This window comes from Pristiophorus japonicus, chromosome 5, assembly GCF_044704955.1.
Source record: "Pristiophorus japonicus isolate sPriJap1 chromosome 5, sPriJap1.hap1, whole genome shotgun sequence".
NCBI lineage: Eukaryota > Metazoa > Chordata > Chondrichthyes > Pristiophoridae > Pristiophorus > Pristiophorus japonicus.
The window spans coordinates 3,725,432-3,753,313 of NC_091981.1; the positions used below are offsets into that span (position 1 = coordinate 3,725,432).

Here is a 27,882-nt window from a genome sequence, read left to right on the forward strand (position 1 = left end):
TAGTGTGTTTTCAGAGTCCAAGAGAATTAAAAAAAAAAATGAAGGTGAAGTTTTATGCTTTGCTGTGTAAACATTATGATCCCTTTGTAGCTTTTGATTTAATAGTTTTTCTCTTAAAACTAAACTCATAATCCATCTGGGTGTAAACAGAAATGCATTATTTTATAATTATTCTTATAAACTTTATAGTCCACAAAAAGTAAGTTGGCTAATGCTGCACAAGAACATCTTATAACATTGTTCCCCTGTTGTGATTAATCAGTTATTACCGTTCTGTAGATTAACAGTGCACAAACGTGTTCATTCTTTGTCGCTAGGCCATAGTGAATGAAGATACTCAAGGCAACGTCCATCAGCTACAGGCAGAAATCAAGAAACTGAAAGAACAGCTTTCTGAGCTGTCAAAAGGACCAATATTGCAGGGGGTAGAGGCTAAGAGAGGTAAGGAAGCCAGGTAAAACTACAGACTTTGAAGAGTAAATGGTTTGGACTCTGGGGTCAGAAGTACAATATCAAAATTTGACACCACATCGGGTGGTATAGTTAATACCGAGGAGGACTGTGACAAAATATTAGACAGTAGCAAACTTGCTTATAGGCTTGTAAATGGCAAATGAATTTCAACGTAGGCAAGTGTGGGGTAGTGCATTTTGATGGGAGGAATAAGGAGGCCACCGACTCCTTGGAAAATAAGATTTTAATTGGGGTAGAAACATAGAAAATAGGTACAGGAGTAGGCCATTCGGCCCTTCGAGCCTGCACCACCATTCAATAAGATCATGGCTGATCATTCCCTCAGTTACCCCTTTCCTGCTTTCTCTCCATCCTGCTTGATCCCCTTAGCCGTTAGGGCCATATCTAACTCTCTTGAATATATCCAATGAACTGGCATCAACAACTCTCTGCGGCAGGGAATTCCACAGGTTAACAACTCTCTGAGTGAAGAAGTTTCTCCTCATCTCAGTTCTAAATGGCCTACCCCTTATCCTAAGACTGTGTCCCCTGGTTCTGGACTTCCCCAACATTGGGAACATTCTTCCCGCATCTAACCTGTCCAGTCCCATCAGAATCTTATACATTTCTAAGAGATCCCCTCTCATCCTTCTAAACTCCAGTGAATAAAGGTCCAGTTGATGCAACGGGATCTAGGGGTACAGATACACATCATTAAAAGTAGCAATGCAGGTTAACAGCCATAAAAAGTGCAACAAAAGCACTGGAGTTCATTTTTAGAGGAATAGAATTGAAAATCCGACATGTTATGTTAAATATGTGTAGAGCTTTGGGTAGATCATATTTAGAAAACCGTGCACACTTCAGGTCTCCATATTACAAAAAGGAGATAGAAGCACTGGAGAAAATGCAAAAATGATTTGCAAGGATGGTACCAGAACCGAGGGTACAACTACCGGGAAAGACTGAACAGGCTGGGGCTCTTTTCTCTAGAAAAGAGAAGGCTGAGAAGTGACCAGATCGATCTTCAAAATTATGAAGTGGTTTGATAGGGTTGCCATTTATAAGAGGATTCCAAAACTAGGGGCCATAAATATAGGGAATTCAGGAGAAACTTCTTTAACCAGAGAGTAGTTAGAATATGGAACTCGCTATCACATGGTGTGGTTGAGGCGAATAGCATCGATGCATTTCATCACCATAGGCAGTACCTCGGAATCGAGGAAGACTTGCTTCCACTCTTAAAATGAGTCCTTAGGTGGCTGAACAGCCCAATACGAGAGCCACAGTCCCTGTCACAGGTGGGACAGACAGTGGTTGAAGGAAAGGGTGGGTGGGACTGGTTTGCCGCACGCTCCTTCCGCTGCCTGCGCTTGGTTTCTGCATGTTCTCGGCGATGAGACTCAAGGTGCTCCGCGCCCTCCCGGATGCACTTTCTCCACTTAGGGCGGTCTTTGGCCAGGGACTCCCAGGTGTCGGTGGGGATGTTGCACTTTATCAGGGAGGCTTTGAGGGTGTCCTTGAACCGTTTCCTCTGCCCACCTTTTGGCTTGTTTGCCGTCGAGGAGTTCGGAGTAGAGCGCTTGCTTTGGGAAGCTAGATAAATACATGAGGGAGAAAGGAATAGAAGGATATGTTGATAGGCTGAGATGAAGTAGGAAGAGACTTGTGCGGTGCATAAACAGTGGGATAGAATGGCCTGTTCTGTGCTGTAAATTGTATTCATCCAAAAACCCATTCTTAATGATGCTCAACAATTTGTCATATTTTGGGGGTTGCTTGCAAAATTGTTTACTTATCTGCATATGTTCACTCAATCTAGTAACCAGCATTCATCACTACTCACATAAATAGGCCCAAGCTTATTGATTTTTATTCTTGCGTTAATACATTGTTACCATCATAAATCTGCTCTAGTGACTTGCTGTACAGAATTAAAGCAGTAAGTATAGATTTATGTGTTTGTACTTCAGTCAGTAAACTTTACAACGTGATTCAGGATGAAATGACTGCTCTCTTAGATGGATGTAAAAGATCCTATTTCGAAGAAGAGCAGGGGAGTTATCCCTGATGTACTGGTCAATATTTACCCCTCAATTAACATCATTAAAACACAGATTTTCTGGTCATTATCATATGGTTGTTTGTGGGTGCTTGCTGTGCGCAAATTGGCTGCTGCATTTCCTTCATTACAATGACTACACTTCAAAAAGTACTTCATTGGCTGTACGGCGTCTTGGGATGTCCTAATGTCGTGAAAGACACTATAGAAATGTAAATCTTTTTAATTACATCTTAAAGAGCAAAATAAGTTCAAAAATTAGTGTCTCGCTGTTCAAGCTTGTGTTTGACGTTGATGGCACCTTTTGACGTTACCGGGCCACGTACCTGCTGCAGCCAAGTGGTTTGGTCGAGTCTCTGCAGCTGGCCGCAGGAAACATACAAAGACCATACACATACAAACATCAACCAGTTAATTGTTGCTGAGGGGTTCATCTTGGCTCTCTTTTATTAGAACTTTTTGTTGAGTCCAGGTAAAACATTTTAGTGCTAATGGGTTGAATTAGAAACGAGCCTAGTGTAGCTTTATAAGAACTTAAGAAATAGGAGTCTGCCATACGGCCCCTCGAGCCTGCTCCGCCATTTAATACGATCATGGCTGATCCGATCATGGACTCAGGTCCACTTCCCTGCCCGCTCCCCATAACCCCTTATCCCCTTATCGTTTACGAAACTGTCTATTTCTGTTTTAAATTTATTCAATGTCCCAGCTTCCACAGCTCTCTGAGGCAGTGAATTCCACAGATTTACAACCCTCCTGAGAGAAGAAATTTCTCCTCATCTCAGTTTTAAATGGGCGGCCCTTTATTTTAAGATCATGCCCTCTAGTTCTAGTCTTCCCTCATCAGTGGAAACATCCTCTCTGCATCCACCTTGTCAAGCCCCCTCATAATCTTATACGCTTCGATAAGATCACCTCTCATTCTTCTGAATTCCAATGAGTAGAGGCCCAACCTACTCAACCTTTCCTCATAAGTCAACCCCTCATCTCTGGAATCAACCGAGTTGAACCTTCTCTGAACTGCCTCCAAAGCAAGTATGTCCTTTCGTAAATATGGAAACCAAAACTGCATGCAGTATTCCAGGTGTGGCCTCACCAATACCCTGTATAACTGTAGCAAGACTTCCCTGCTTTTATACTCCAGCCCCTTTGCAGTAAAGGCCAAGATTCCATTGGCCTTCCTGATCACTTGTTGTACCTGCATACTATCCTTGTGTTTCATACACAAGTACCTCCTGGTCCTGCTGTACTGCAGCACTTTGCAATCTTTCTCCATTTAAATAATAACCTGCTCTTTGATTTGTTTTTCTGCCAAAGTGCATGACCTCACACTTTCCAACATTATACTCCATCTGCCAAATCAGTCCCTTCTTCCAAGTCGTTAATATAGATTGTAAATAGTTGGGACCCCACTAGTTACTGATTGCCAACCAGAGAATGAACCATTTATCCCAACTCTGTTTTCTGTTTGTTAGCCAATTCTTTATCCATGCTAATATATTACCCCCAACCCCATGAACTTTTATCTTGTGCAGTAACCTTTATTTACCTTGTTAAATGCATTCTGGAAGTCTAAATACACCACATCCACTGGTTCCCCTCGTTACATCCTCAAAGAACTCCAGCAAATTTGTCAAACATGACTTCCCCATCATAAATCCATGCTGACTCTGCCTGACCGAATATTGCTTTTCCAAATGTCCTGTCACTGCTTCTTTAATAATGGACTCCCACAGTTTCCCAACCACAGATGTTAGGCTAACTGGTCTATAGTTTCCTGCTTTTTGTCTGCCTCCTTTTTTATATAGGGGCGTTACATTTGCAGTTTTCCAATCTGCTGGGACCTCCCCAGAATCCAGGGAATTTTGGTAAATTACAACCAATGCATCCACTATCCCTGCCGCTACTTCTCTTAAGACCCGAGGATACAAGCTATCTGGTCCAGGGGATTTATCTGCCTTTAGTCCCATTATTTTACTGAGTACCACCTCCTTAGTGATTGTGATTGTGTTAAGTTCTTCCCCCCCCCCCCCCCGCCCCTCCCACCCGCATAGTCCCTTGACTATCCATTGTTGGAATATTGTTCGTGTCCTCTGACTGAAAATGCCTCGTAAAAATTCCTAATCGAAAGTCAGTTTGAGTGTGTTCTTTCAATTTGTCAGATGCTGTGGCTGAGGACGAAAATGAAGTTGGTGGTGGTGAATGGAAGATTCGCTTTCTGGAAGCCATGCTGCGCTGGGAGAGCAGTGAAAGCCAAAACCAGGTTAGATTCCAGCTACATTTCTGATTCTTGGAGGGGAAGGCCAGGTAATCTGCCTGACTTTCAGCCATTTTCATTAAGCGCTTGGGTTTCATTTGATTGACTATGATGTCGGCTTTCTACTTTCTGAATGTGGCTGAACCCACTGGAGGATGGAATTGCAGTAGCATTTGAGGTAATGTTGACCCCAGACCTTTTGTATAGCGTAGGAATAAAGATGAGTTATTGTTGAAGCTCTGTTGGTGGTGATCAATGTCTGTGGAACCATGTCCCAACAAGCAGTCAGTTCCTTTTGCGAGGAGGGGCAGAAAATGAGTGAATTTAAAAAAAAAAATGGACTCCTGCTGTAGCTGAAACTTATAAAATTCTGAGGGGGATTGTCTGGGTAGATGCTGAGAGGATGTTTCCCCCGGGCTGGAGAGTCTAGAACCAGCGGTCACAGTCTCTGGACAAAGGGTCGGCCATTTAAGACTGAGATGAGGAGGAAATTCTTCACTGGGGTAGAGAATTCCAAAAGATTCACAACCCTCAGAGGGCTGTGGATGCTGAGTCGTAGAGAATATTCAAGGCTGAGATCGCTAGATTTTTGGACTCTGGGGGAATTGAGGGATATGGGGATCGGGAAAGTGGAATTGAGGTCGAAGATCAGCCGTGATCTTATTGAATGACGGACAAAGCTCGAGGGACCGTACGGCCGACTCCTGCTCCTAACTCTTGTGTTCTTAGGAAATAGCTTATCCGTTAACTCTTGTGTCTTGTTTCTCTATCCCTTTTTTGTTTTTCAGACCCTGAAGGAAAAAATTGGTCAACTTAAAGATGTGTGTGCTAAAAAGGAAAAGATGCTTCAATCAAACAAGATGATTGTGAAGTTCAGGGAGACCAACATAGCACGCCTGGAAAAACTTCTGAAGGAATCCCAAGGCGATCAGCCTCCCGATGAGAAGAATACGGTGATCATTGAGCTGAAGGAAGAAATTCAAACTTTGAAAGAGCAGGTAAGATCATTGACTGGGACGTGGCGTGCCCTGAATTTTAAGTCGCACATTTGTCCTGAAACATCTTGGTTAGAATAGAGTAATATAATTAAATTGCTAACCTCTGTGAAATCACTTTATATCAACTCTGTTCAGTGAAGTTAGAGATTGAACTAATGTAAGAAAAACAAAGTGCTGGAAACACTCAGCAGGTCAGGCAGCATTTGTGGAGAGAGAAACAGAGTTAGTGTTTTAGGTCGATGACTGTGCAGCCTTTTCTGTTTTTATTTCAGATTTCCAGCAGTATTTCGCTTTTGGATTTAACTAATGTGTTTGTCCAGCACTGTTTATTTTTGGGTTTAAGAAAAATTATTTAAAAAATTGGTTATTAAGTACTGATATAAACTATACATTTGAAGTAATTGTTTTTTTTTTAAGAAGAGCAGGATGATATAAATGTAGCAGAGTCCCACATACTGTTTGGAAAATAAGAGTCTAAATGGGGTAAAGGAGCAAAGGGATCTCTAGGTACACATTCACAAATCATTCAAAGTAACAACGCAAGTTAACAAGACCATAAAAAATGAAAACCAAGCACTGCGTTCTTTTCTAGAGGAATAGAATTGGAAAGCAGGGAAGTTACGTTAAACTTGTATCGAACCTTGGTTAGACCCCACTTGGAGCACTGTACACTGTTCTGGTTTCCATATTATAAATAGGATATAGAGGCATCGGAGAAAGATTTACAAAGATGATACCAGAACTCTGAGGTTATAATTATTAGAAAAAGCTGAACAGGCTGGGGCTCTTTTCTTTAGAAAAGAGAAGACTGAAGGGTAACCGAATAGAAGTTTTAAAAATTATGAAGGAGGTTGATATAGAGAAGGTTTCTGTTATGTATGCATGTCAATGATGTACTGTAACACTAGACCTGAATGTACCTTCACCCTGTATATACCATACCTGTGCACCAGAGGGTGCTGCTGCTGGAGACCTGAGGGTCACCTGTACACTGCAGGTAGCCCAGTATGAAAGGGAGCTCACCTCAATAAAGGACTACAGCCTGTACAGTTCAAGTACCATACCCCTGCCTCGTGGAGTCATTAACAGAGTGCTTACATATACAATCGTTTCCAATTGTGGAGGAGTCCAAATATACAACATATAAATATACAATAGCCACTAATCAAATAAATAATTAATAAACTTTTTTTATCCAGAGTGGTGAGAATGTGGAACTCGCTACCACAGGGAATGGTTGAAATGAATAGTATTGGTGCCTTTAAGAGGAGGCTAGATCAGCATGAGGGGGTGGAAGGAATAGAAGGATATGTAGATAGGACCAGATGAAGTAGGATGAGAGGAGGCTCATGTGGAGCATAAAATGCCAGCTCTCAACAGTTGGGCCGAATGGTCTGTTTGTGTTGTAAATCCTATGTAATCCGTATAAAATTCCTTGTAGGAATTTATTATGTCTTGTGTTACCAGATTGAACAAGACCCTCGGGTCGCTAGTTATGCAATGGAGAATCGTGCTTTGCGGGAAGAAAGCAAGTACCTAAAGTCGCTGGAGAGTGTGAAACAAGCTAAGGAAATTACTTTACGCACTGCTGCAGAGCTAGAAAAGGCATTTTTGGAGGCCTCTGCCTCAGAGAAAAATACTGGAGGTAAATATTCTTTGATACAATTTTTGCAATTTGAAAAGCAGGGTCAATTTGCTCAACAAGGTTGCTGCCAGAGAGATGACTGTATCCACTAAAAATATATTTTTAGAATTAATTTAGTGTGCCCATATTATAAATCGCCACACTTGTATTCTTTTTAATGTTCCTGATTTAGCATTAATATAGTGTGTTCTTTCCTTGAATTGTAATATGCAATACCCTGTAAAATGCTTCGTCAATTCTTCATTTTAAAGGTCAGACCTTGTACCTGTCGCCCATCAAAATTGAAAACATCTCTGCAGTTTCACAAGAAAGGCTCAAAGCTCGACTTCTCCAAGCACAGAGTGACTTATCCTCTGTCAAGCAGGAATACGAGGAGTTCCGGGAGCTGACCAAGTAAGTCAATCAGTAGTCATTGGCCCTGAATCCGTGGTCAGTACGAGAATACGCCACCATACCACCTTTGAAATTGACCGCAAGCTCGAGAATTCTGCTAAATCCCAAACTTGCGATCTGCCAAGTTCCGACTGCACATTTCACCTCCCTGTTAAAATCAGCGTGCTGGCAAAAAGTTGAGCTAATTGCCCATCTATTGTGCATTGATTACCCTGAAAGTGTTTGCATCTTGTGCAAATGGGCGCAGGAGCGGGGTGAGAATATTGTATTAGTTTATGCTACAGTCCATAACAGGGAGGCACTGGTTTGTGTCTGAGCAGATACCAACTTTGAAATAAACTTTGTGTATCACGACTTTTGTAATTTCGGTTTAATTCCCAACTTCTATTCAGATAGGATTTAATTCATGATTTCCTCGTCATCAGACGTTTAAACTCTCGATTTTAGATTATTTAAATTAATCTTAAGTTAGTAGTCTAATAGAGGAGAAACAAATTTGATAGGACTGTAAAACTGTAATTGTAGGTTTGTGTATTATAATCTTGGTTTGCATATTAGATACTATTGCAATGATGAGAAGAAAGTGAGTGGGTAAACATTTGGCAGATGGAGTATAATGTGTGAAAGTGTGAGGTTAGCCACTTTGTCAAGAAAAATTAAAAAGCAAATTATTATTTAAATGCATTACAAAATGCTGCAGCACAGAGGGACCTGGGGGTCCTTATGCATGAAACACAAAAGGTTAGTATGCAGGTACAGCAAGTAATCAGGAAGGCAAATGGAATGTTGGCCTTTATTGCAAAGGAGATGGAGTATAAAAGCAGGAAGTCCTGCTACAACTGTACAGGGTATTGGTGAGACCACACCTGGAGTACTGCATACAGTTTTGGACTCCGTATTTAAGGAGGGATATTGGAGGCAGTTCAGAGAAGGTTATCACTCTGACAACTGAAGAACAAGGTATCAGGAGCAGATGGAATCCCTGCCGAAGCAGTAAAGCATGGCGGAGAAGTACTACCGGCACAAATACATGAACTAATTTCTCTTATTTGGAAGGAGGAGAGCATGCCAGGGGATCTCCGAGACACCGTAATCGTGAGCATCTTCAACAAAAGTGAGCAGTCAGATTGCGGTAATTACAGAGGAGATTCCCAGCTTTCTGCCACACGGAAAGTCATTGTAAGAATCCTCCTCAATCGCCTTCTCCCAGTGGCCGAAGAGCTCCTCCCAGAGCCGCAGTGTGGATTCTGCCCACTAAGGGGCACAATGAACATGATCTTCACCGCGTGTCAAATTCAAGAGAAATGCAGGGAACAGCATCAACCCTTGTACATGGTCTTCTTTGACCTCACAAAAGCCTTCGACACTGTCAACCGTGAGGGATTATGGAGCATCCTCCTCAAATTCGGCTGCCCTCAAAAGTTTGTCCCCATCCCGTGATCCTGACCAGCGGATCCACCACAGACCCAATTCACTTACGGACCGGGGACAAGCAAGGCTGTGTCATCACACCAACGTTCTTGATCTTCCTTGCTGGAATACTCCATCTCACCCTCGGTAAGCTCTCCGCTGGAGTGGAGCTAATCTACAGCACAAACGGGAAATTGTTCAACCGCCGTCACCTCCAGTCCAGATCCAAGGTCGTACCATTCTGTCATTGAAATATGATATGCAGACGGCTCTTGTGTCTGCGCACACTCTGGAGTCGAACACCGAACCATTGTCAACACTTTCACCGAAGCATACGAGAGTATGGGCCTTACACGAAACATCCGTAAGACACAGTCCTCTACCAACCTGCCCCCGCCACACAATTCTGGCCCCCGATTATCAAAATTCACGACGAGGCCTTGGATAACGTGGACTATTTTTCATACCTCCTGGAGCCTACTGTCGAAGACTAAGTCCAACACTGCCTTGAGGAAGAGAGTGTTTGAAGATCAGGACCCGAAACCTGGCACCAAGTTCATGGTCTACAGAGCAGTAGTGATACCTGCTCTCCTAAATGCTTCAGAGACATGAACCACGTACAGCAGGCACCTCAAAGCTGCCTCCGCAAGATCCTGCAAATCAACGCACCAACGTCCGTGTTCTCGCTCGGGCCAACATCCCCAGTATCGAAGCATTGACCGCACTCGATCAGTTCCGATGGACGGGCCACATTTTATCCGCATGCCTGACACTAGTCTCCCAAAACAAGCGCTCCGACTTGGCAAGCGAGCCCCAGGTGGGCAGAGGAAACACTTCAAGGACACCTTCAAAGCCTCTTTGGAAAAAGTGCAACATCCCCATCGACACCTGGGAATCCCTGGCCCAAGACCGCTCAAAGTGGAGGAGAAGCATCCAGGGAGGCACCGAGCACCTCGAGTCTCTTCGCTGGGAGCACGCGGAAGGAGCGCATGACAACCCAAGCACCGTCTGCCCCACCTGTGACCGATACTGTAGGTCCCACATTGGTCTCATCGGTCAGCCGAGAACTCATATGTGTGGAAGCAAGTCATCCTTGACGCTGAGGGACTGGCTAAGAGAGAGACTGCGTACAGTTTTGGTCTCCTTATTTGAGGAATATACTTGCATTGGAGACAGTTCAGAGATGGTCCACTCGGTTGATTCCTGAGATGAAGGAATTGACTTCTGAAGCAAATAATGGATATCATGTAGTCCAGTTAATTGCACATATCCGATTATCTCTCTTTAAAAAGAAGTGCTTGGCACTGAACTGACGCCACCTTTAGTAGAAAAACTGCTCATTTGGAGCTGTGCCTCTTGTAAATGAAGCTGATGCTGTCTCTCTCGATGTCTTAACTACTGCTGCCTGTTCATGCAGCACGTGAAGTTTCAGATAATCAGGTCAAGATGGCTAGAATTTACTAAAGTTTAATGTGTTATGTCTTCATTACAGTTTGTGAGGTGCAGTGATGCAGAAATCCTTGTTGGCTCCTTAAGACTTGTATGAAGCTAACTAGTGTTACCATTTTAATGTGCCCCCCCCCTCCCCGCCAACGTAAATTTTCCAGGAAGGTCTATATCACCTGGCTCAGTGTTTTTCAATTTTTAAAGAAATTTTGCATAGGTGGGAAGTATGTGGTGATGGAATATTGGAGATGTGAGGTTAACTCAACTTGCAGAAAAATCCTTGTGAAGAGCTCAGTAATGCTGATTCTGTGTTGTAAATGATTTGTATAAACTTGAGCTTTGTGTTACTATTAGGAAGAAACAAATGGAGTTGGAATCTGAGGTCCACACACTTCAAAAGGCCAACCAACATCTCGAAAATATCTTGGAGGCAACAAAAGCTCACACGCGTCAGGAGGTCTCCCAGCTAAACAAGATGCACGCCGAGACAATTAAGGTATATATTTATCGACAAATTCATCAGTGAAATACCAGATGGTTTTAAACACTTACTACAGATTCAACTGCAGTTTGTTTAAAAATAACTGTTTTCAGTGGAAACTTAAATGCTTGGGACTTGATTCCATCACCCATTTTAGCAAAAAAACCTCTCTCCTTTTATACCTGTGCAATTTAGCACCGTTGTCCAAGGGGAAAGGAGATTGTGATGGAAGCAAATGTGGCAATCACTGCTATAGTTAATCCTGTTGGGAAAAATTATCTTTGCAACATGAGCTGATATTGTCGTTTTTAAGGGACCAGGGAATGCACCATGTCACCACCTGTCAATTTTTTGTGTAATCACCATTTAAGAAAGAACTCTTGTTCCTGTTAAGTCCTTGAAAGTGTCTGTTTTCTGTTTTGTTGAAGGAATTTAAAAGATACACGAGTTTTTGAGCATCATCGTTCTGAAATTTCTGTTGAGAATTCAGAGCAATAATTTGTTTTAAAATTTGTTCTTTGGTTATGGGCGTCGCTGGCAGGGCCAGCTTTTATTGCCCATCCCTAATTGCCCCTTGAGAAGGTGGTGGTGAGCTGCCTTCTTGAACTGCTGCAGTCCATGTGGTGAAGGTGCTCCCACAGTGCTGTTAGGGAGGGAGTTCCAGGACTTTGACCCAGCGACGATGAAGGAACGGCGATCTATTTCTAAGTTTGGATAGTGTGTGACTTAGTAATGATCCTTAGCTTAATTTATTCTCAACAGCGCAAAGCATAAAGAGCACCCAGCTTCTCCCTATACAGTACACCTGTTGTTTCTCTCTCTATCCTTGCTGTCCCACTGTGCTTGGGTCTGGATGAAGCAATGGTGCTCACTGTTACAAGACTAGATGCTAATATCTGTTCTATGATGCATTAGAATATGACCACTCCAACAAAGACTGCTTACAATCTCCGATCTCGAATGATTCTACGAATGAGTCCTGAAGGAACACCTGATGTCTCTGTCAAGAGTGAGGCGGGGACTCCGGAAGCCGGTATTATGAATGAGCCTTTGCCGCCTGATATGAACGAACAGGCTTATGAAGCTATTGCTGAAGAGCTGCGAGTGGTGCAGGTTGGTGCTTGGTCCCCTCTTCTCTATAGAGGCCTGTATTGTGAAGTCCTACCTGATGCTGAATTTAGAACTCTAGCTGTGTAATCCAGAATAGGAAAGGATGCTAATCTGTCACCGCTGCAATGAGCGATGTTTGTTGGAAGAAGGAAGACAAATTTGTTATATTGTGCCTTCCCTGTCTTTGGGATGCTCCAAGTTGTGAACCTGTGGAATTCTCTGCCATAGAAAGTTGTTGAGTCCAGTTCGTTGGACATATTCAAAAGGGAGTTAGATGTGGCCCTTACGGCTAAAGGGATCAGGGGGTATGGAGAGAAGGCTGGGGTGGGGTACTGAGGTTGAATGATCAGTCATGATCATATTGAATGGCGGTGCAGGCTCAAAGGGCTGAATGGTCTGCTCCTGCACCTATTTTCTATGTTTCTATCGTATAAAAATGAGGGAAGTCCTGCTCCCAACTGTACAGGATGTTGGTGAGACCACACCTGGAGTACTGCGTATTTAAGGAGGGCTGCACTTGCATTGGAGGCAGTTCAGAGAAGGTTCACGAGGTTGATTCCTGAGATGAAGGGGTTGTCTTATGAAGAAAGGTTGAGCAGGTTGGGCCTATACTCATTGGAGTTTAGAAGAATGAGAGGTGATCTTCTTGAAACGTTTATAAGATTCTGAGGGGGCTTGACAAGTGGATGCAGAGAGGATGTTTCCCCTCGTGGGGAAATCTAGAACTAGGGGGCATAGTTTCAGAATAAGGGGTCGCCCATTTAAAACAGAAATGAGAAGTAATTTCTTCTGCGGGTTGTGAATCTTTGGACTTCTCTGCCCTAGAGAGTTGTGGAGGCTGGGTTATTGAATATATTTAAGGTGGAGATAGATAGATTTTTGATTTGATAAGTGAGTCAAAAGTTATGGGGAGCACGCAAGGAAGTGGAGTTGAGGCCAAGATCAGAACAGCCATGATATTGAATGGCGGAGTATGCTCGAGGGGCCAAATGGCCGACTCAAAAGAACATCATGTAGTCCTGGTTATTGTGTAGATAGATGCAGCAGCCAGTTTGCACGCATTAGCTAATATGTTGTCAGCTGAATTGCTCTCCTGACTTTGATGCCCAAGGCTGCCATTTACAGAATAAATAGCTATTCTTATGGCAGTAATAATTCCAAGCCTTGTCCAAAAAAACACTTACATACTTTTTATATTGAAAAATAATTTTCTTTTATTATCTTGTGCATAGTTCAGTTCAGTCTTTGCCTGTGTCCAAAAAGGATTTTTTGTGTGTGATGTATCTTCAGGTTCAAAATGGTTGTGTGGTATTGGGGAAGTAGCATTGGGGTAGTTGGCTATGAAAGAAAGAACTTGCATTGATCTAATGCTTTAACACTTCACGACCAATGAATTACTGTTGAAGTGCAGTGATTTGTCATGTTGGCGAACACGCAGACAAGTCACAAAAACAGCAGGAGGAGATTGACCAGTCAATCTTTGTTTGATGGTGTTGGCTGAGGGATGAACGTTGACCATGGCACCAGGGGAACTCTAATACAAAGCAAAATACAGTGGATGCTGGAAATCTGAATTTTAAAACCGGAAATACTCAGCGGGTCAGGCAGCACCCGTGGAGACCGAGAAGCAGAATTAACGTTTCAGGTTAATGATCTTTCATCAGAACTGCAAAACGTTAAGAGATGTGATGGGTTTTAAGCAAGTGCAGAGGCAGGGAAAGGAAAATCTGGAAATCTGAAAGCAAAAATGAAAGAGAAGTAAACAAGTAAAAGAGACCTAAAACAAACACAACATCAAACAAAAGTGAAGAGAAAGCTTAATAACAAGGCATTATAAGTTCCCTGCCTCTGTACTTGCTTATAACCTGTCACATCTCCAACCTTTTCTAGTTCTGACGAAAGGTCATCGACCTGAAGCGTTAACTCTGTTTCTCTCTCTACAGAAGCTGCCTGATCTGCTGAGTGTTTCCAGCACTTTTTATTACACCAAAGAACTCCCTGCTTTTCAAATAGGGCCACGGCAGACTGACTTTGTTTAGCGTCTCAACTGCAAGCTTTCTCTTCCAACAACGCAGCAGTCTCTTTGAATTGAAGCTGACACTGAAGTGCAACATTGTGCTCGAGCTCTGGAGTGGAGCTTTAATCCACAACTCTCTGCCCTCAGACAAGCCTGCTACCAACTGATGGTGCTGAATGTACCCACACGGAAATGAACTGACCTTGCACAACAGTGTGTGACCAGTTCATTTAAATAGCACATAACGGGACTTGAGACCTTTTTTTCTCAAGTCCAAAGAGAGTCAGGGGCGAGGGTGCTACCCACTGAGCCACTAAGCTGTCTGCAATGGCATAATTTGAGATCATTTTTACGAGTCCATGTGAGCACACCAGAAACCAGTGGAAATTTTTGTTGTTGTTGGGTTTACTCGTGCCCTGTTTCCAATTGAACTATCCTCTCTCATGCAGAATAAATTCATATTCTGTGCACAGGCATCATCTTTGTCAGTTGTTGAGCACAGGTTGTATTAGTGGTGTTACCTGCCTGTCTCCATTAGAACAGAGAATGTGACGGAGGGAGCATGCAAGTATCAGCTGTGGCTCAGTGGGCAGCACCCTCACCTGAGTCAGAAAGTTGTGGGTTCAAGTCCCACTCCAGGAACTTGAGCACAAAAATCTAAGCTGACACTCCAGTGCAGTGCTGGGGGAGTGCTGCACTGTCGGAGGGGCAATCTTTCGGATGAGATGTTAAACCAAGGCCTCGTCTGCTTTCGTGAGCGGGCACAATAGATCCTGTGGCAATTTTTTGGAGTAGGGGAGTTATCCCTGGTGTCCTGGGGCCAATATTTACCCTCAATCAACACGACAAAAAAAACAGATTATCTGGTCATTATCACATTGCTGTCTGTGGGAACTTGCTGTGCGTAAATTGGCTGCCGCGTTTCCTTCATTACAACAGTAACTATGCTCTACTTCATTGGCTGTAAAGCGCTTCGAGATGTCCGGTGGTCGTGAAAGGCGCTATAGATATTCAGGTCTTCTAAGTGTTGAAAATTCTGAAAGGTTTCGATAAGGTAAATGGGGGCAAAACTATTTCTACTGATCGGTGAGTAGAAGACATAAACTGAAGATCGCCAAAAGAATAAAGGTTAGGTGAATTTTTTTTAATACTTGGGCTTGTTGAGACTTGAAATGTCCCACCAGAGGCAGTGGTGGAAGCAAAATCCATAGTACTTACAAAAGGGAAGTGATAAATATTTGACACATAACATTTTTAAAAGACGGGGGAGGAATAAGAGTAAGTGAAAATATCTCTCGAGAGGTGGCAAGGCTCTGGTGAGCAGAATGGTCGCCGTGCAGTTGATCCTATTCTGTTTTGTGCAATATAATTTGAAAACTGGGTAATTTAAATGTATTTTTTCATTCTGCCTAAAACTGTCTTAATGGAGCAACAAACTGAAGATGGCTTTGGTCTTGTTTCAGGAGCAATTGAATAATCTCCAGACCAAGCTGGATGAAGAGGAGAGCAAAAATGTGAAACTCCAGCAACACATTGACAAACTGGAACATCATTCTGCTCAAATGAATGAGGTAGATAATGTCTTTAAACACCCGCTTAAAATGTAAATCCTTTCCGATCTTCGTAGTTAAAACGGAATAATTTTTGTGTACATATTTATTGATGATAAAGCTGTTGCATAAAACGTATGAAGAATGTGATTTTGATATTAAGCAGAGAACTCTGCTTTTCGTGAGCTTCCTTAACTTTGCCCTCCATGTAAAACTCTCCTCTTCGTTGCCACCTCCTCGTCCTTGCCATCTCGCATGGCCTCTCTGCTCCCATGGTTTCCATCACCGATCAGTCCATCGGTGACTATTTCCTAGTATCCCTCACCACCCACATTTCACTATTCCCTTCGAATGGGGGGATGGGGCGGGGGGGGGGACTTCCTCCAACTAACTTACAATTACACTTTTAAGCGGCCAACTACCGAGCATTTGCCGCCATACTTCTGCAGCTGTCCATCTTCCCAATCACTTCCTCTCCTCCGCCTTTGATGGCCTTGTTCCCAGTAAAACCATTACTCTCGCCCATCCTGGTCTTTCTCCCAGTATGGACCCCATCTCCGCCCCCTCAAGTCCAAGAGATGCAAACTTGGTGCAAATCTGGTTTGGCCATCCATCACCAGATCCCATGGGTCATCCTGGCGAGTGAAGCTATCCCCCAACTCTCCTCCTTTCCAACAAGTGTGAGGAGCTCATGGACATTTCTGTCACTAATATTAAGGCCACCTGGAAGCTATTTAAAAATTTGTCAGAAGACCCTGGGAGCTCAACGTCTCAGTACTTGTGCTGAGGGGTGGAAGAGGAGTTGGGGTTGAGTCCTTGTTCTTTCTAGAGCACACTTTTTCTTTAAAACACGTGGATGTGAATAGCTGAGTATATAATTGCAGTTTTAATGTATTAATGCTCTTAGCTCATCATATCTGAACGGAATGAGAGGAACAAGGACCAACAGGAGCTCATTACGAAGAATAAATCCTGTGAGAAAGAACTGCAGGAGTGTCTGAATAAAAACAATAGTAGGTGAAATTTATACTTTGATTTGTTGCAACAGTGCAATACTTTGTGTATTTGATATTTGTGTTCTAGGTTCTAAACTCCAGGTCACTCATTAGCTTTAGTTAATACTTGTGTCCCATAGTTGAGCAAAACTTTTAAATGTACGTGATCTCTATAGAACAATGTTTCCTCTTAAGCTGTAATCTGCAAGCTTTTCCATTTATAGAAATATAGAATAGTTGCAGGAGTAAGCCATTCGGCCCCTGGAGCCTGCATCACCATTCAATCAGATCATGGCTGATCATTCACCTCAGTGTCCCTTTCCTGCTTTCTCTCCATACCCCTTGATCCCTTTAGCCGTAAGGGCCACATCTAACTCTCTCTCTCGAATATATCTTAACGAACTGGCTTCAACAACTTTCTGTGGTAGGAAATTCCACAGGTTAACAACTCTGAGTGAAGAAGTTTCTCCTCATCTTGGTCCTAAATGACTTACCCCTTATCCTTAGACTGTGACCCCTGGTTCTGGATTTCCCCAGTATCGGGAACATTCTTCCTGCATCTAACCTGTTCAATCCCATCAGAATTTTATATGTTTCTATGCGATCCCCTCTCATTCTTCTAAACTCCAGTGAATACAGGCCCAGTCGATCCAGTCTCACTTTATATGTCAGTCCTGCCATCCCGGGAATCAATCTGGTGAACCTTCGCTGCACTCCCTCAATAGCAAGAACATCCTTCCTTATTTATTGCAAGGGGGATGGAGTATAAAAGTAAGGAAGTCCTGCTGCAACTGTACAGGGTATTGGTGAGGCCACACCTGGAGTACTACATACAGTTTTGGTCTCCTTATTTAAGGAGGGATATACTTGCATTGGAGGCAGTTCAGAGAAGGTTCACGAGGTTGATTCCTGAGATGAAGGGGTTGTCTTATGAAGAAAGGTTGAACAGGTTGGGCCTATACTCATTGGAGTTTAGAAGAATGAGAGGTGATCTTATTGTAAGATACTGAGGAGGCTCGACAAGGGGGAATCTAGAACCAGGGGGCATAGTTTCAGAATAAGGGGTTGCCCATTTAAAATGGAAATGAGCAAGAATTTCTTTTGGGGGTTGTAAATCTGTGGAATTCTCTGCCCCAGAGAGCTGTGGAGGCTGAGTCATTGAATAATTTTACGGTGGAGATGGACAGATTTTTGAACAATAAGGGAGTCGAGGGTTATGGAGAGAGGTCAGGGAAATGGAGTTGAGGCCAAGATCAGATCAGCCATGATCTTATTGAATGATCTTATTCTAATAAATTGATATAATTGTTATTCAGTCTCCCAAGATCCATTTAGAAACTGAAGGCTTAACGTTGGTAAAGTATAATGATATGTGTGAAACTTGGCATTGTCTCCAGATGATTTTTTTCCAGTAGGATTTCAGCAAAGTATATTGTAAAAACGAGGTGGTAATAAGATAAATCTCCATTGGCCTTTTGAAGAATGGGCTCTAATTTGTGTTTTAACATGAAAAAGTTAGTGACCAGATACTTGCTAAACAGATATGTGGGTAAATTCAGTGATGCTGCACTCCCATTAGGGAGTTGTACTTGGGGTAAGTTGGTGTGTAGATCGGGATATAACACTGCAGCACTAATTTTATGGCGTGCACTGCCTTTGAGTCCAGTTCTCTGCTGGGAGTACTGGAGTTATCTGATTTTTGCTAGCCTGATCTATTGATTTGCAAGATTCATAATTCAAGTGTTGAAACTTTACCATTTAAAAATTGTTGAATCAATATTGAACCCGTTTCCTGCCTTCACCTCTATGTATGGTGATTTTTCTTTGTTAATATCGAAAGATATGCTGGTTGGTCCTAAAGTTTTAAATCAGTGATGGCAGATACTTTCTGTTTGACAGTATTGCAGAGCGAAGTCCATGACTTGCGTGTCGTGCTGCATTCAGCTGACAAGGAGCTTACGACCGTAAAGAATGAATACAGCTCCTACAAGATTAAACAAGATGCAGAGCACAGTCAACTTTCTGACCAGTTCATCAATGTCCAGTTACAGCTGGATAAACTCGGGTACAGTTTATGACACGCCTACTAATAATGGGCTGGTTTTTATAAAAAAAGAACAACTTGCATTTCTGTAGCGCCTTTCACGACCACGAAATGTCCCAAAGCGCTTTACAGCCAATTAAGTACTTTTGAAGTGTAATCACTGTTGTAATATAGGAAACGTGGCAGCTAATTTGCGCACAGCAAGCTCCCACACACAGCCATGTGATAATGACCAGATAATTTGTTTGTGATGTTGATTGAGGGATAAATATTTGCTCAGGAAACCGGGGAGAACTCCCTTGCTCTTCTTCGAAATAGTGTCATGGCATCTTTTACGTCCACCTGAGAAGGCAGACGGCTCCTCAGTTTAACGTCTCATCCGAGAGACGACCCCTCCGACAGTGCGGCGCTCCCTCAGCACTGCCCCTCCGACAGTGCGGCGCTCCCTCAGCACTGCACTGGAGTGTCAGCTTAGACTTTTTTCTCAAGTCCCTGGAGAGTCAGAGGCGAGGGTGCTACCCACTGAGCCAGTAAGCTGCCTGTAATGGTATAATTTGTGGTCACTTTTACTAGTGACTGTCCATGTGAGCAGTTTACTTCTGAATTATATTTCGCCACACCTAAATTTTTCTTTTACTCTTTCCTTGCCCCTAATGTGAGTTAATGCATTTTAAACTCTTGTATGCAGTTCAGGTGCCCTCAAATCAAGTGGCTTGTGTTTGATGGTTTGCACTAGTAATGAAAAGAACTGTAATGACATAAAGACTTTCTTCTGTTAACTATACAAAGAAACGAAGAATGAAACTTTTCTTCAGAGAGGGATGTGCCTGGTTCTAATTGAAGTGCCCGGCTGATCTCTCGTTGTCAGGATCTGGGTGATGCTGGTATGGCCACATTTATTTCCCATGCCTAGTTGCTGCGAAAAGGTGGTGGGCTGCCTTGAATTGCTGCTGTCTTTGAGATGGCAGTGCACCGACCGACAGTGGCATAGGTAGGGAATTCCAGGTTTTTGACTGTGAAGGAATGACTCTAAAATGTCCAACTGAAGATGGTGTGTGTCTTGGCTGGGAACTGGGAGGTGATGGTTCTCCACCAATGTCCAGCTATATGGAACTGCGCTCGTCTGCTTCCATTCTTATCTATCTAATTGTAGCCAGAAAATCTCCAGCAATGGCTTCTCTTCCCACTCTTGCATCGTTACCTCTAGTGTCCCCCAAGAATCTGTCCTTGGCCCCCTCTTATTTCTCATCTATATGCTGCCCCTTGGCGACATCATCTGAAAACATGGAGTCAGTTTCCACGTGTACGCAGACGACACCCAGCTCTACCTCTCCACCACTTCTGTCGACCCCTGCTTGGTATCTAAATTTTCAGATTGCTTGTCCGACATCCAGTATTGGATGAGCAGAAATTTTCTCCAATTAAGTATTGGGAAGACCGAAGCCATTATCTTTGATCCCCGCCATAAACTGCGTTCCCTAACCACTGACTCCATCCCTCTCCCCAGCATCAATCTGAGGGCGAACAAGACTGTTCGCAACCTAGGCGTCATATTTGACCCTGAAATGAGTTTCTAGTCACATAACGGCTGCATAACTAAAACCGCCTTTTTCCACCTCCATAACATTGCCCGCCTCCGCCTCAGCGCTTCTGCTGCTGAAGCCCTCATTCATGCCTTTGTTACCTCTAGACTTAACTACTCCAACTCACTCCTGGCCGCACATTCCACACTATGTAAACTTGAAGTCATCCAAAACTCAGCAGCCTGTGTACTAACCCATCACCCCTGAACTTTCTGACCTACACTGGTTTCCAGTTAAACAACTCGATTTCAAAATTCTCATCTTTGTTTACAAATCACTCCATGGCCTTGCCCCTCTCTATCTCTGTAATCTTTCTCAGCCACACAATCCCACAAAATGTCTGCACTCCTCAAATTCTGCCCTCTTGAACATCCCTCATTATAACTGCTCAACCATCGGTGTCTGGGACCCAAGCTCTGGAACTCCCTCCCTAAACCTCTACACCTCTCTCCTCCTTTTAAGACACTCGTTAAAACCTACCTCTTTAAACAAGCTTTTGATCATCTGCCTTAATTTCTTCTGTGGCTCGGTGTCAAATTTATCTGTTTGTCTGTAACACTGCTGTGAAGCGCCTTGGGACGTTTTACTATGTTAAAGGTGCTATATAAATAAAAGTTATTATGACGTTGCTGATCTTGTCCGTCTCGGTGGCTGGAGCACAAAGGTCTAGGCTGAGTAAGTACTGCATTGTCGGGGCTGCACTGTTGGAGGGGCAGTACTGAGCGAGTGCTGCACTGTCGGAAGGGTCGTCTTTTAAATCAGACATTAAACTGAGGCTCTGTCTGCTCTTGGGTGGATGTAAAAGATCCCATGACATTATTTCGAAGAAGAGCAGGGGAGTCCTTCAGGACTTTGTCAGCTCAATATTTGGTAGCAGTATTGAGCCACACTTTATAGTCATTGAAGTCCCCCACCCAGAGTACATTCTGTGTCTTTGCTTCCCCCATGTGGTGCTTAACATTTAAAATGTGATTTGTTATGTTTAGGTGAGGGGCAGTCAAATGATGAGCTGGAGGTTTCCTTAACTTTGTTTAACCTGAGGCCATGCAGTTGGAAGTGTGCTGAACAAAGTCATTGTGAATTCTGTAAACTTTTTTTTTTTAAATGACCTTTTTTGAATTTTTGCCCCAAACTGGCAATTTTCTGCTGACCAGTTTAACGGTGTTAATATTCCCCCTCTTCTATCTCACTCCCCTAAATGGTGGTGGGGTAGATGTAAAACCGGAGTTCTGATCGAATGCACAACTTCTTTTTCAATATCAGGCTGGAGCATGAGAAAATACTGGAAGAGAAGCGGTCACTCCAAGACACTTACGACAATCTACAGGAGGTCGTGGAGTTCAAAGCGTATGAAATGGATCAGCTGCGTGAGAATCTGGAACAAATGAAAGATGAAGCTGGCGCATTACGGACTGAAATTAGTGTAAGAAATGGGAAGGCTTCAGTATATGATGTCTTGTATAAAGAGCCATTGTCGCCGTCTCGTTTCACCTGTGTGTGTGTGTGTGTGTGTGTGTGCGAGCTCTTGCTTGATATCACTCGCCTCCTAAACTCACTTGACCGTGGCTTTGAAAGAACCTCAAGCAGATTGTACCCTTTCATAGAAACATAGAAAATAGGTGCAGGAGTAGGCCATTCGGCCCTTCGAGCCTGCACTACCATTCAATATGATCATAGCTGATTATGCAACCTCAGTACCCCATTCCTGCTTTCTCTCCATACCCCTTGATCCCTTTAGCCGTAAGGCCACATCTAACTCCCTTTTGAATATATCTAACGAACAGGCCTCAACAACTCTCTGCGGTAGAGAATTCCACAGGCTCACAACTCTGAGTGAAGAAGTTTCTCCTCATTTCGGTCCTAAATGGCTTACCCCTTATCTTTAGACTGTGACCCCTGGTTCTGGACTTCCCCAACATCGTGAACATTCTTCCTGCATCTAACCTGTCCAATCCCGTCAGAATTTTATATGTTTCTATGAGATCCCCACTCATTCTTCTAAACTCCAATGAATATAAGCCTAGTCGATCCAGTCTTTCTTCATATGTCAGTCCTGCCTTCCCAGGAATCAGTCTGGTGAACCTTCGCTGCACTCCCTGAATAGCAAGAATGTCTTTCCTCAGATTAGGAGACCAAAACTGCACACAACACTCAAGGTGTAGTCTCACCAAGGACCTGTACAACTGCAGTAAGACCTCCCTGCTCCTATACTCAAATCCCCTCGCTATGAAGGCCAACATACCATTTGCCGCCTTCACCACCTGCTGTATCTGCATGCCTACCTTCAATGACTGATGTACCATGACACCCAGGTCTCGTTCCACCTCCCTTTTTACTAATCTGTCACCATTCAGATAATCTGCCTTCCTGTTTTTTCCACCAAAGTGGATAACCTCACACTTATCCACATTATACTGCATCTGCCATGCATTTGCCCACTTACCTAACCTGTCCAAGTCACCCTGCAGCCTGTTAGCATTCTCCTCACAGCTCACACTGCCATCCAGCTTAGTGTAATCTGCAAACTTGAAGATATTACATTAAATTCCTTTGTCTAAATCATTAATATATATTGTAATTAGCTAGGGTCCCAGCACTGAACCTTGCGATACCCCACTAGTCACTGCCTGCCATTCTGAATAGGACCCGTTTATTTCCACTCTTTGCTTCCTGTCAGCCAACCAGTTCTCTATCCACGTCAATACATTACCCCCAATCCCATGTGCCTTACTTTTGCACACTAACCTTGTCAAAAGCCTTTTGAAAGTCCAAATACACCACAGCCACTGGTTCTCCCTTGTCCACTCTATTAGTTACATCCTCAAAAAATTCTAGAAGATTTGTCAAGCATGGTACAGCAGGCAGTTAAGAAAGCAAATGGCATGTTGGCCTTCATAGCGAGCGGATTTGAGTACAGGGGCAGGGAGGTGTTACTACAGTTGTACAGGGCCTTGGTGAGGCCACACCTGGAATATTGTGTACAGTTTTGGTCTCCTAACTTGAGGAAGGACATTCTTGCTATTGAGGGAGTGCAGCGAAGGTTCACCGGGACTGATTCCCGGGATGGCGGGACTGACATATCAAGAAAGACTGGATCAACTGGGCTTGTATTCACTGGAGTTCAGAAGAATGAGAGGGGATCTCATAGAAACGTTTAAAATTCTGACGGGTTTAGACAGGTTAGATGGAGGAAGAATGTTCCCAATGTTGGGGAAGTCCAGAACCAGGGGTCATAGTCTAAGGATAAGGGGTAAGCCATTTAGGACCGAGATGAGGAGAAACTTCTTCACCCAGAGAGTGGTGAACCTGTGGAATTCTCTACCATAGAAAGTTGTTGAGGCCAATTCACTAAATATATTCAAAAAGGAGTTAGATGTAGTCCTTACTACTAGGGGGATCAAGGGGTATGGCGAGAAAGTAGGAATGGGGTACTGAAGTTGCATGTTCAGTCATGAACTCATTGAATGGCGGTGCAGGCTCGAAGGGCCGAATGGCCTACTCCTGCACCTATTTTCTATGTTTCTATGAGAGGGTTGTCCTATGAGGAGAGATTGAGTAGATTGGGTCGATACTCTCTGGAGTTTAGAAGAATGAGAGGTGATCTCATTGAAACATACAAGATTCTGAGGGGGATTGACAGGGTAGATGCAGGGAGGATGCTTCCCCCGGGCTGGAGAACCAGGGGTCGGCCATTTAGGACTGAGACGAGGAGGAATTTCTTCACTCAGGGTTGTGAATCTTTGGAATTCTCTACCCCAGGGGGCTGTGGATGCTGAGTCGTTGAGTATATTCAAGGCTGAGATCGATAGATTTTTGGACTCTAGGGGGAATCAAGGGTTATGTGGCTCGGGTGGGAAAGTGGAATTGAGGTCAAAAAAGATGAATCTTCAACTGGTTGATAGCAACCAATATGCCAGGAAATGGAAGCTGATTTCTCCATGATAGCAGCAACCTGTCCGCTGCTGCAGGCTGTTCTAGCTCTGAGCTAAACACATCCAGCACATAAAGGAGATGGCAAACGCCTGCTAACCATCCATATTGTCCACGAACCAAAATTTTACAAGATGAACTTGAATGTTTGCCTTTTACCTAATGTATATAGCAGTTCATTTCGAAATGTTTCCCTAAATCATCTTTCCTTTTACATTAAATGCAGTCTTTAATGGAGCTTTTAGAAACTGAAAAGGAACGAAACCAAAAGCTTAGCTCACAACTTCAACAGGACATCGAGAACAACTCCAAGTAAGTGTTTTCCCCTTGGCATTCACAGCAGCAAGCTTCAAGGGGAGGTACCTTGTACTCTTTGTATTGCACGCACAAGCATGGGAATGTTTGTTTTTCCTTGTACCCTACATTTTGCTTATGCACATTGGAAGCTTCCTCAAGTTGCGGTTTTATAATCTCGGTGACGCTTGGGTACAACATTCCCCCTCAGCCGCGGAGCTGTCATAGAAACATAGAAAATAGGTTCAGGAGTAGGCCATTCGGCCCTTCGAGCCTGCAACTTCAGTATCCTGTCGTCCGGGAACGGCTATTCACATGTGAAATTTCGTGCATGCGCAAAACTTTGAAAGGGCCGCGCACCTGGAAAAAAAAATGCGGGGGGCGGTGGGAGAGCATTGAATCGGTCCATCTCCTGTGCACTTCAAGATGACCTTTCTTTGTAGACTGGGTGGCCCAGTGGTGATGTATTGGTGTATTATCATGCAGTGCTATGAAGGAGTATGATGCTGGAGGTCCATATAGCAAGTTTGATGTGAAAGGGGTTGTCCTATGAGGAGAGATTGAGTAGATTGCTCCTCCTGTGCAATAGGTGGCTCTGCACACGGCCCACAGCTGCTTCAGTTGAGCCGTTCACTCATCATGCACCATCTCCTCTATCTTCCCACCTAACCATAAATAAAGTGTGTTGGGCTGCAGTAAATTGGAGGAATGGGAAGAATTAATATTTTCACTCTGCATTTCTATTGTATTTTATTTACTTCGAATTAACATCTAGCTACATATCTGTCAAAACTTTGGTAACATACTGAAGTATAGATAAATATCGTGAGTTGCGTTTCCAATGGGTAATTATGTAGGTCAAATATAATCGGAGTAGCTATTTTAACTGGGTTATTAAAAATTGGATCAAAATATTTTAATATCCTTATTGAAAGAAGCGATATTTGTATTTTTATTGCATTTAAAATGGCTGTGCCTGTAACCATTCTGAACTGTGGCTTTGTTTTGTGACCTGTCATTGATGTGTCTTAATGCAGGGAGCTTTTGAAGGCTTTGGATGAAAAAGATCTGCTGAAGAAACAGTCTTCTGGACTATTGTTGAAGTCTGAGCAACAGGTATATGACCCTGAGAGAGTCTGAATGGAAACTGGGCTTGCCTTGTTTTTTAAAATTTCCACCCCCTTTTGTGCAGGGTCCAATATCCTATTGTATACTCATTGAAATGTACAATGTTCTAGAGGGATTGACCGGGTAGATGCTGAGAGGTTGTTTTCCCCCCTGGCTGGAGAGTCTAGGGGGCACAGACCATTTAGGACTGGGATGAGGAGGAATTTCTTCACTCAGAGGGTGGTGAATCTTTGGAATTCTCTGCCCCAGAGGGCTGTGGATGATGAGTCATTGAGTATATTCAAGGCTGAGATCGGTAGATTTTTGGACTCTCGGGGAATTGCGATATACGGGGATCAGGCGAGTAGATAAGAGTTAAGGTTGAAGATCCACCACGATCTTATTGAATGGCGGAGCAGGCTCGAGGGTCAAGTGGCCGACTCCTGCTCCTGATCCTTATGTGATGGTTTGCTCCTGTATTACTGGTGAATGTGTAACTTGGAGCAGAGTTCAACTGGTTGCTTCCCTCCAATCCTGCTCCCCCTCCCCGACTCCTCCACGCTCATCCTAACACCTCTACTGTAACCCTGGCTGGTGACCAAGCTTGTAACTTTCCTAATAGCAAGTTGCTCACAGGCTAAATTCGTCCGCCTAACCGAGAAGCAGTCTTTATACCCGTGACACTTGACTGGCTGAAAACTGTTATCGAAGTGTAACAGACTGAGGCAGAGGAGAGAGTGCAATACCAGCCGTTTCAGTCAATCGGCAAAAAATATAATCCAAGGATAAAAAGAAAAAAACAAACAAGCATGGTTGTTTAAATCTTATCTATTTTACTTTTAAACAGTCTTGTAGAAGGCATGTGCATGCCGTATGGCTGTATATCTGGCAGGAGACAATATCCATAGTGCAAAAACAATCAGATTGATTCCAGGGAACTTTTGAGCCAATCCAAAAATATTCCCGCAGAATGCGATCTCTGAGCGCATTTTGTACAAAGATCTTTCCAAATCCTTCTGGTGACCATGTTGCCTTGTGAAGTATGCCCTTGCAACTTGTAATGTAACCAGCTCAAAACTTAATTAATTTGGCTCAATTTTCCCTGGTGATTTGCCCTATTTATTTTGGAGCAAGTTGCTCTTTTTGGCCTAAGTGGGAAAACCACAGTTTCCCCAATCAATTTTCACCAGTGTAACTCAGTTAGTTACAATTTTTTTAGGTCAGTTTTTTTTCCAGCCAAAGGGAGCCACCTACTCCCATTCTGGCCATTTAGGGAAGTTTGGCCAGTTGAGAGTTACTCCAGTTCTGCTTAGGCCGACGTATGTGGCCTCTCCAGAAAAACCTTCTGGAGAGTTAAAGAAATCGGCGCAGCAGATGCCTGGACACACTAAAAGAATTGAAAAACACATAGCAGCAACTTGCCTCCAATCCTGCGCGAAGGGCTTGCCGGTCCGGTCCCATTCTCCCGGTCCGGTCCCATTCTCTGTCCCCGGTTCTCTCGCGCTCATGTGAACAGAGAGAGAGTTTTTCAATTCTTTTAATGTGTTGGGAGCTGGCTGTATGCTTCACTTTTCAGCCTCAGCTCACATTGTGTCCTTGGTTACCATGGCAGCCTGACCTTTTTGGCGCAGATCAAGGCTCCACCCCCAAAACTAAAGGTTGGGTTACGCCACGCCAAAATGAAGAAATCCAACAGGGAAACTTAGAATTTTTTTTTTTGCGTACTTAGGCCCCAAAAAATCGGGCATAACTCTTCAAGTGCACCAAAAAAATGCTTTGGGGAAAATTGAGCCCTTGGACATTAAGCTTGTCCTTATACTAAAGTTACCCATATACGTAAAATATTTACAAATGTCTCCAACCGTTCACTTGCCCCTCTATAAGGACACAGCTGTGCATACCTTTACGTAGTTGTACTTTGTGTTTCACCTGGAGCTTGCTTTGATTGTATTCCTTCTTTCTGTAATGTTTCTGCCTTTACAGCCATATTTCTGAACTTGTGCCTGTTCAGTACTTCTGCTCTCTACACTTGCGCATTCCTGATTTTAATCGCTCCACCATTGGCTGCCGTGCTTTCAGCTGCCTGGGTCCTAGGCTCTGGAATTTG

The 27,882-nt window shown here is 43.5% G+C and overlaps 1 protein-coding gene across 3 annotated transcripts in view; it reads left to right on the forward strand.

Annotated features, from left to right (window-relative positions):
* The window catches only part of kif15 (kinesin family member 15), a 144,477-nt gene that overhangs the window by 65,781 nt on the left and 50,814 nt on the right, over positions 1–27,882 (forward strand). For all 3 annotated transcript variants that reach the window (XM_070880311.1, XM_070880310.1, XM_070880312.1), the window contains exons 11-23: positions 318–441; positions 4,678–4,778; positions 5,561–5,770; positions 7,238–7,415; positions 7,667–7,808; positions 11,019–11,160; positions 12,061–12,258; positions 15,736–15,843; positions 16,730–16,835; positions 18,717–18,882; positions 21,708–21,867; positions 24,601–24,686; positions 25,706–25,784. In XM_070880311.1, coding sequence (XP_070736412.1) covers positions 318–441; positions 4,678–4,778; positions 5,561–5,770; positions 7,238–7,415; positions 7,667–7,808; positions 11,019–11,160; positions 12,061–12,258; positions 15,736–15,843; positions 16,730–16,835; positions 18,717–18,882; positions 21,708–21,867; positions 24,601–24,686; positions 25,706–25,784 — 1,800 coding nt within the window. The remainder of the gene's footprint in view (positions 1–317; positions 442–4,677; positions 4,779–5,560; positions 5,771–7,237; positions 7,416–7,666; positions 7,809–11,018; positions 11,161–12,060; positions 12,259–15,735; positions 15,844–16,729; positions 16,836–18,716; positions 18,883–21,707; positions 21,868–24,600; positions 24,687–25,705; positions 25,785–27,882) is intronic.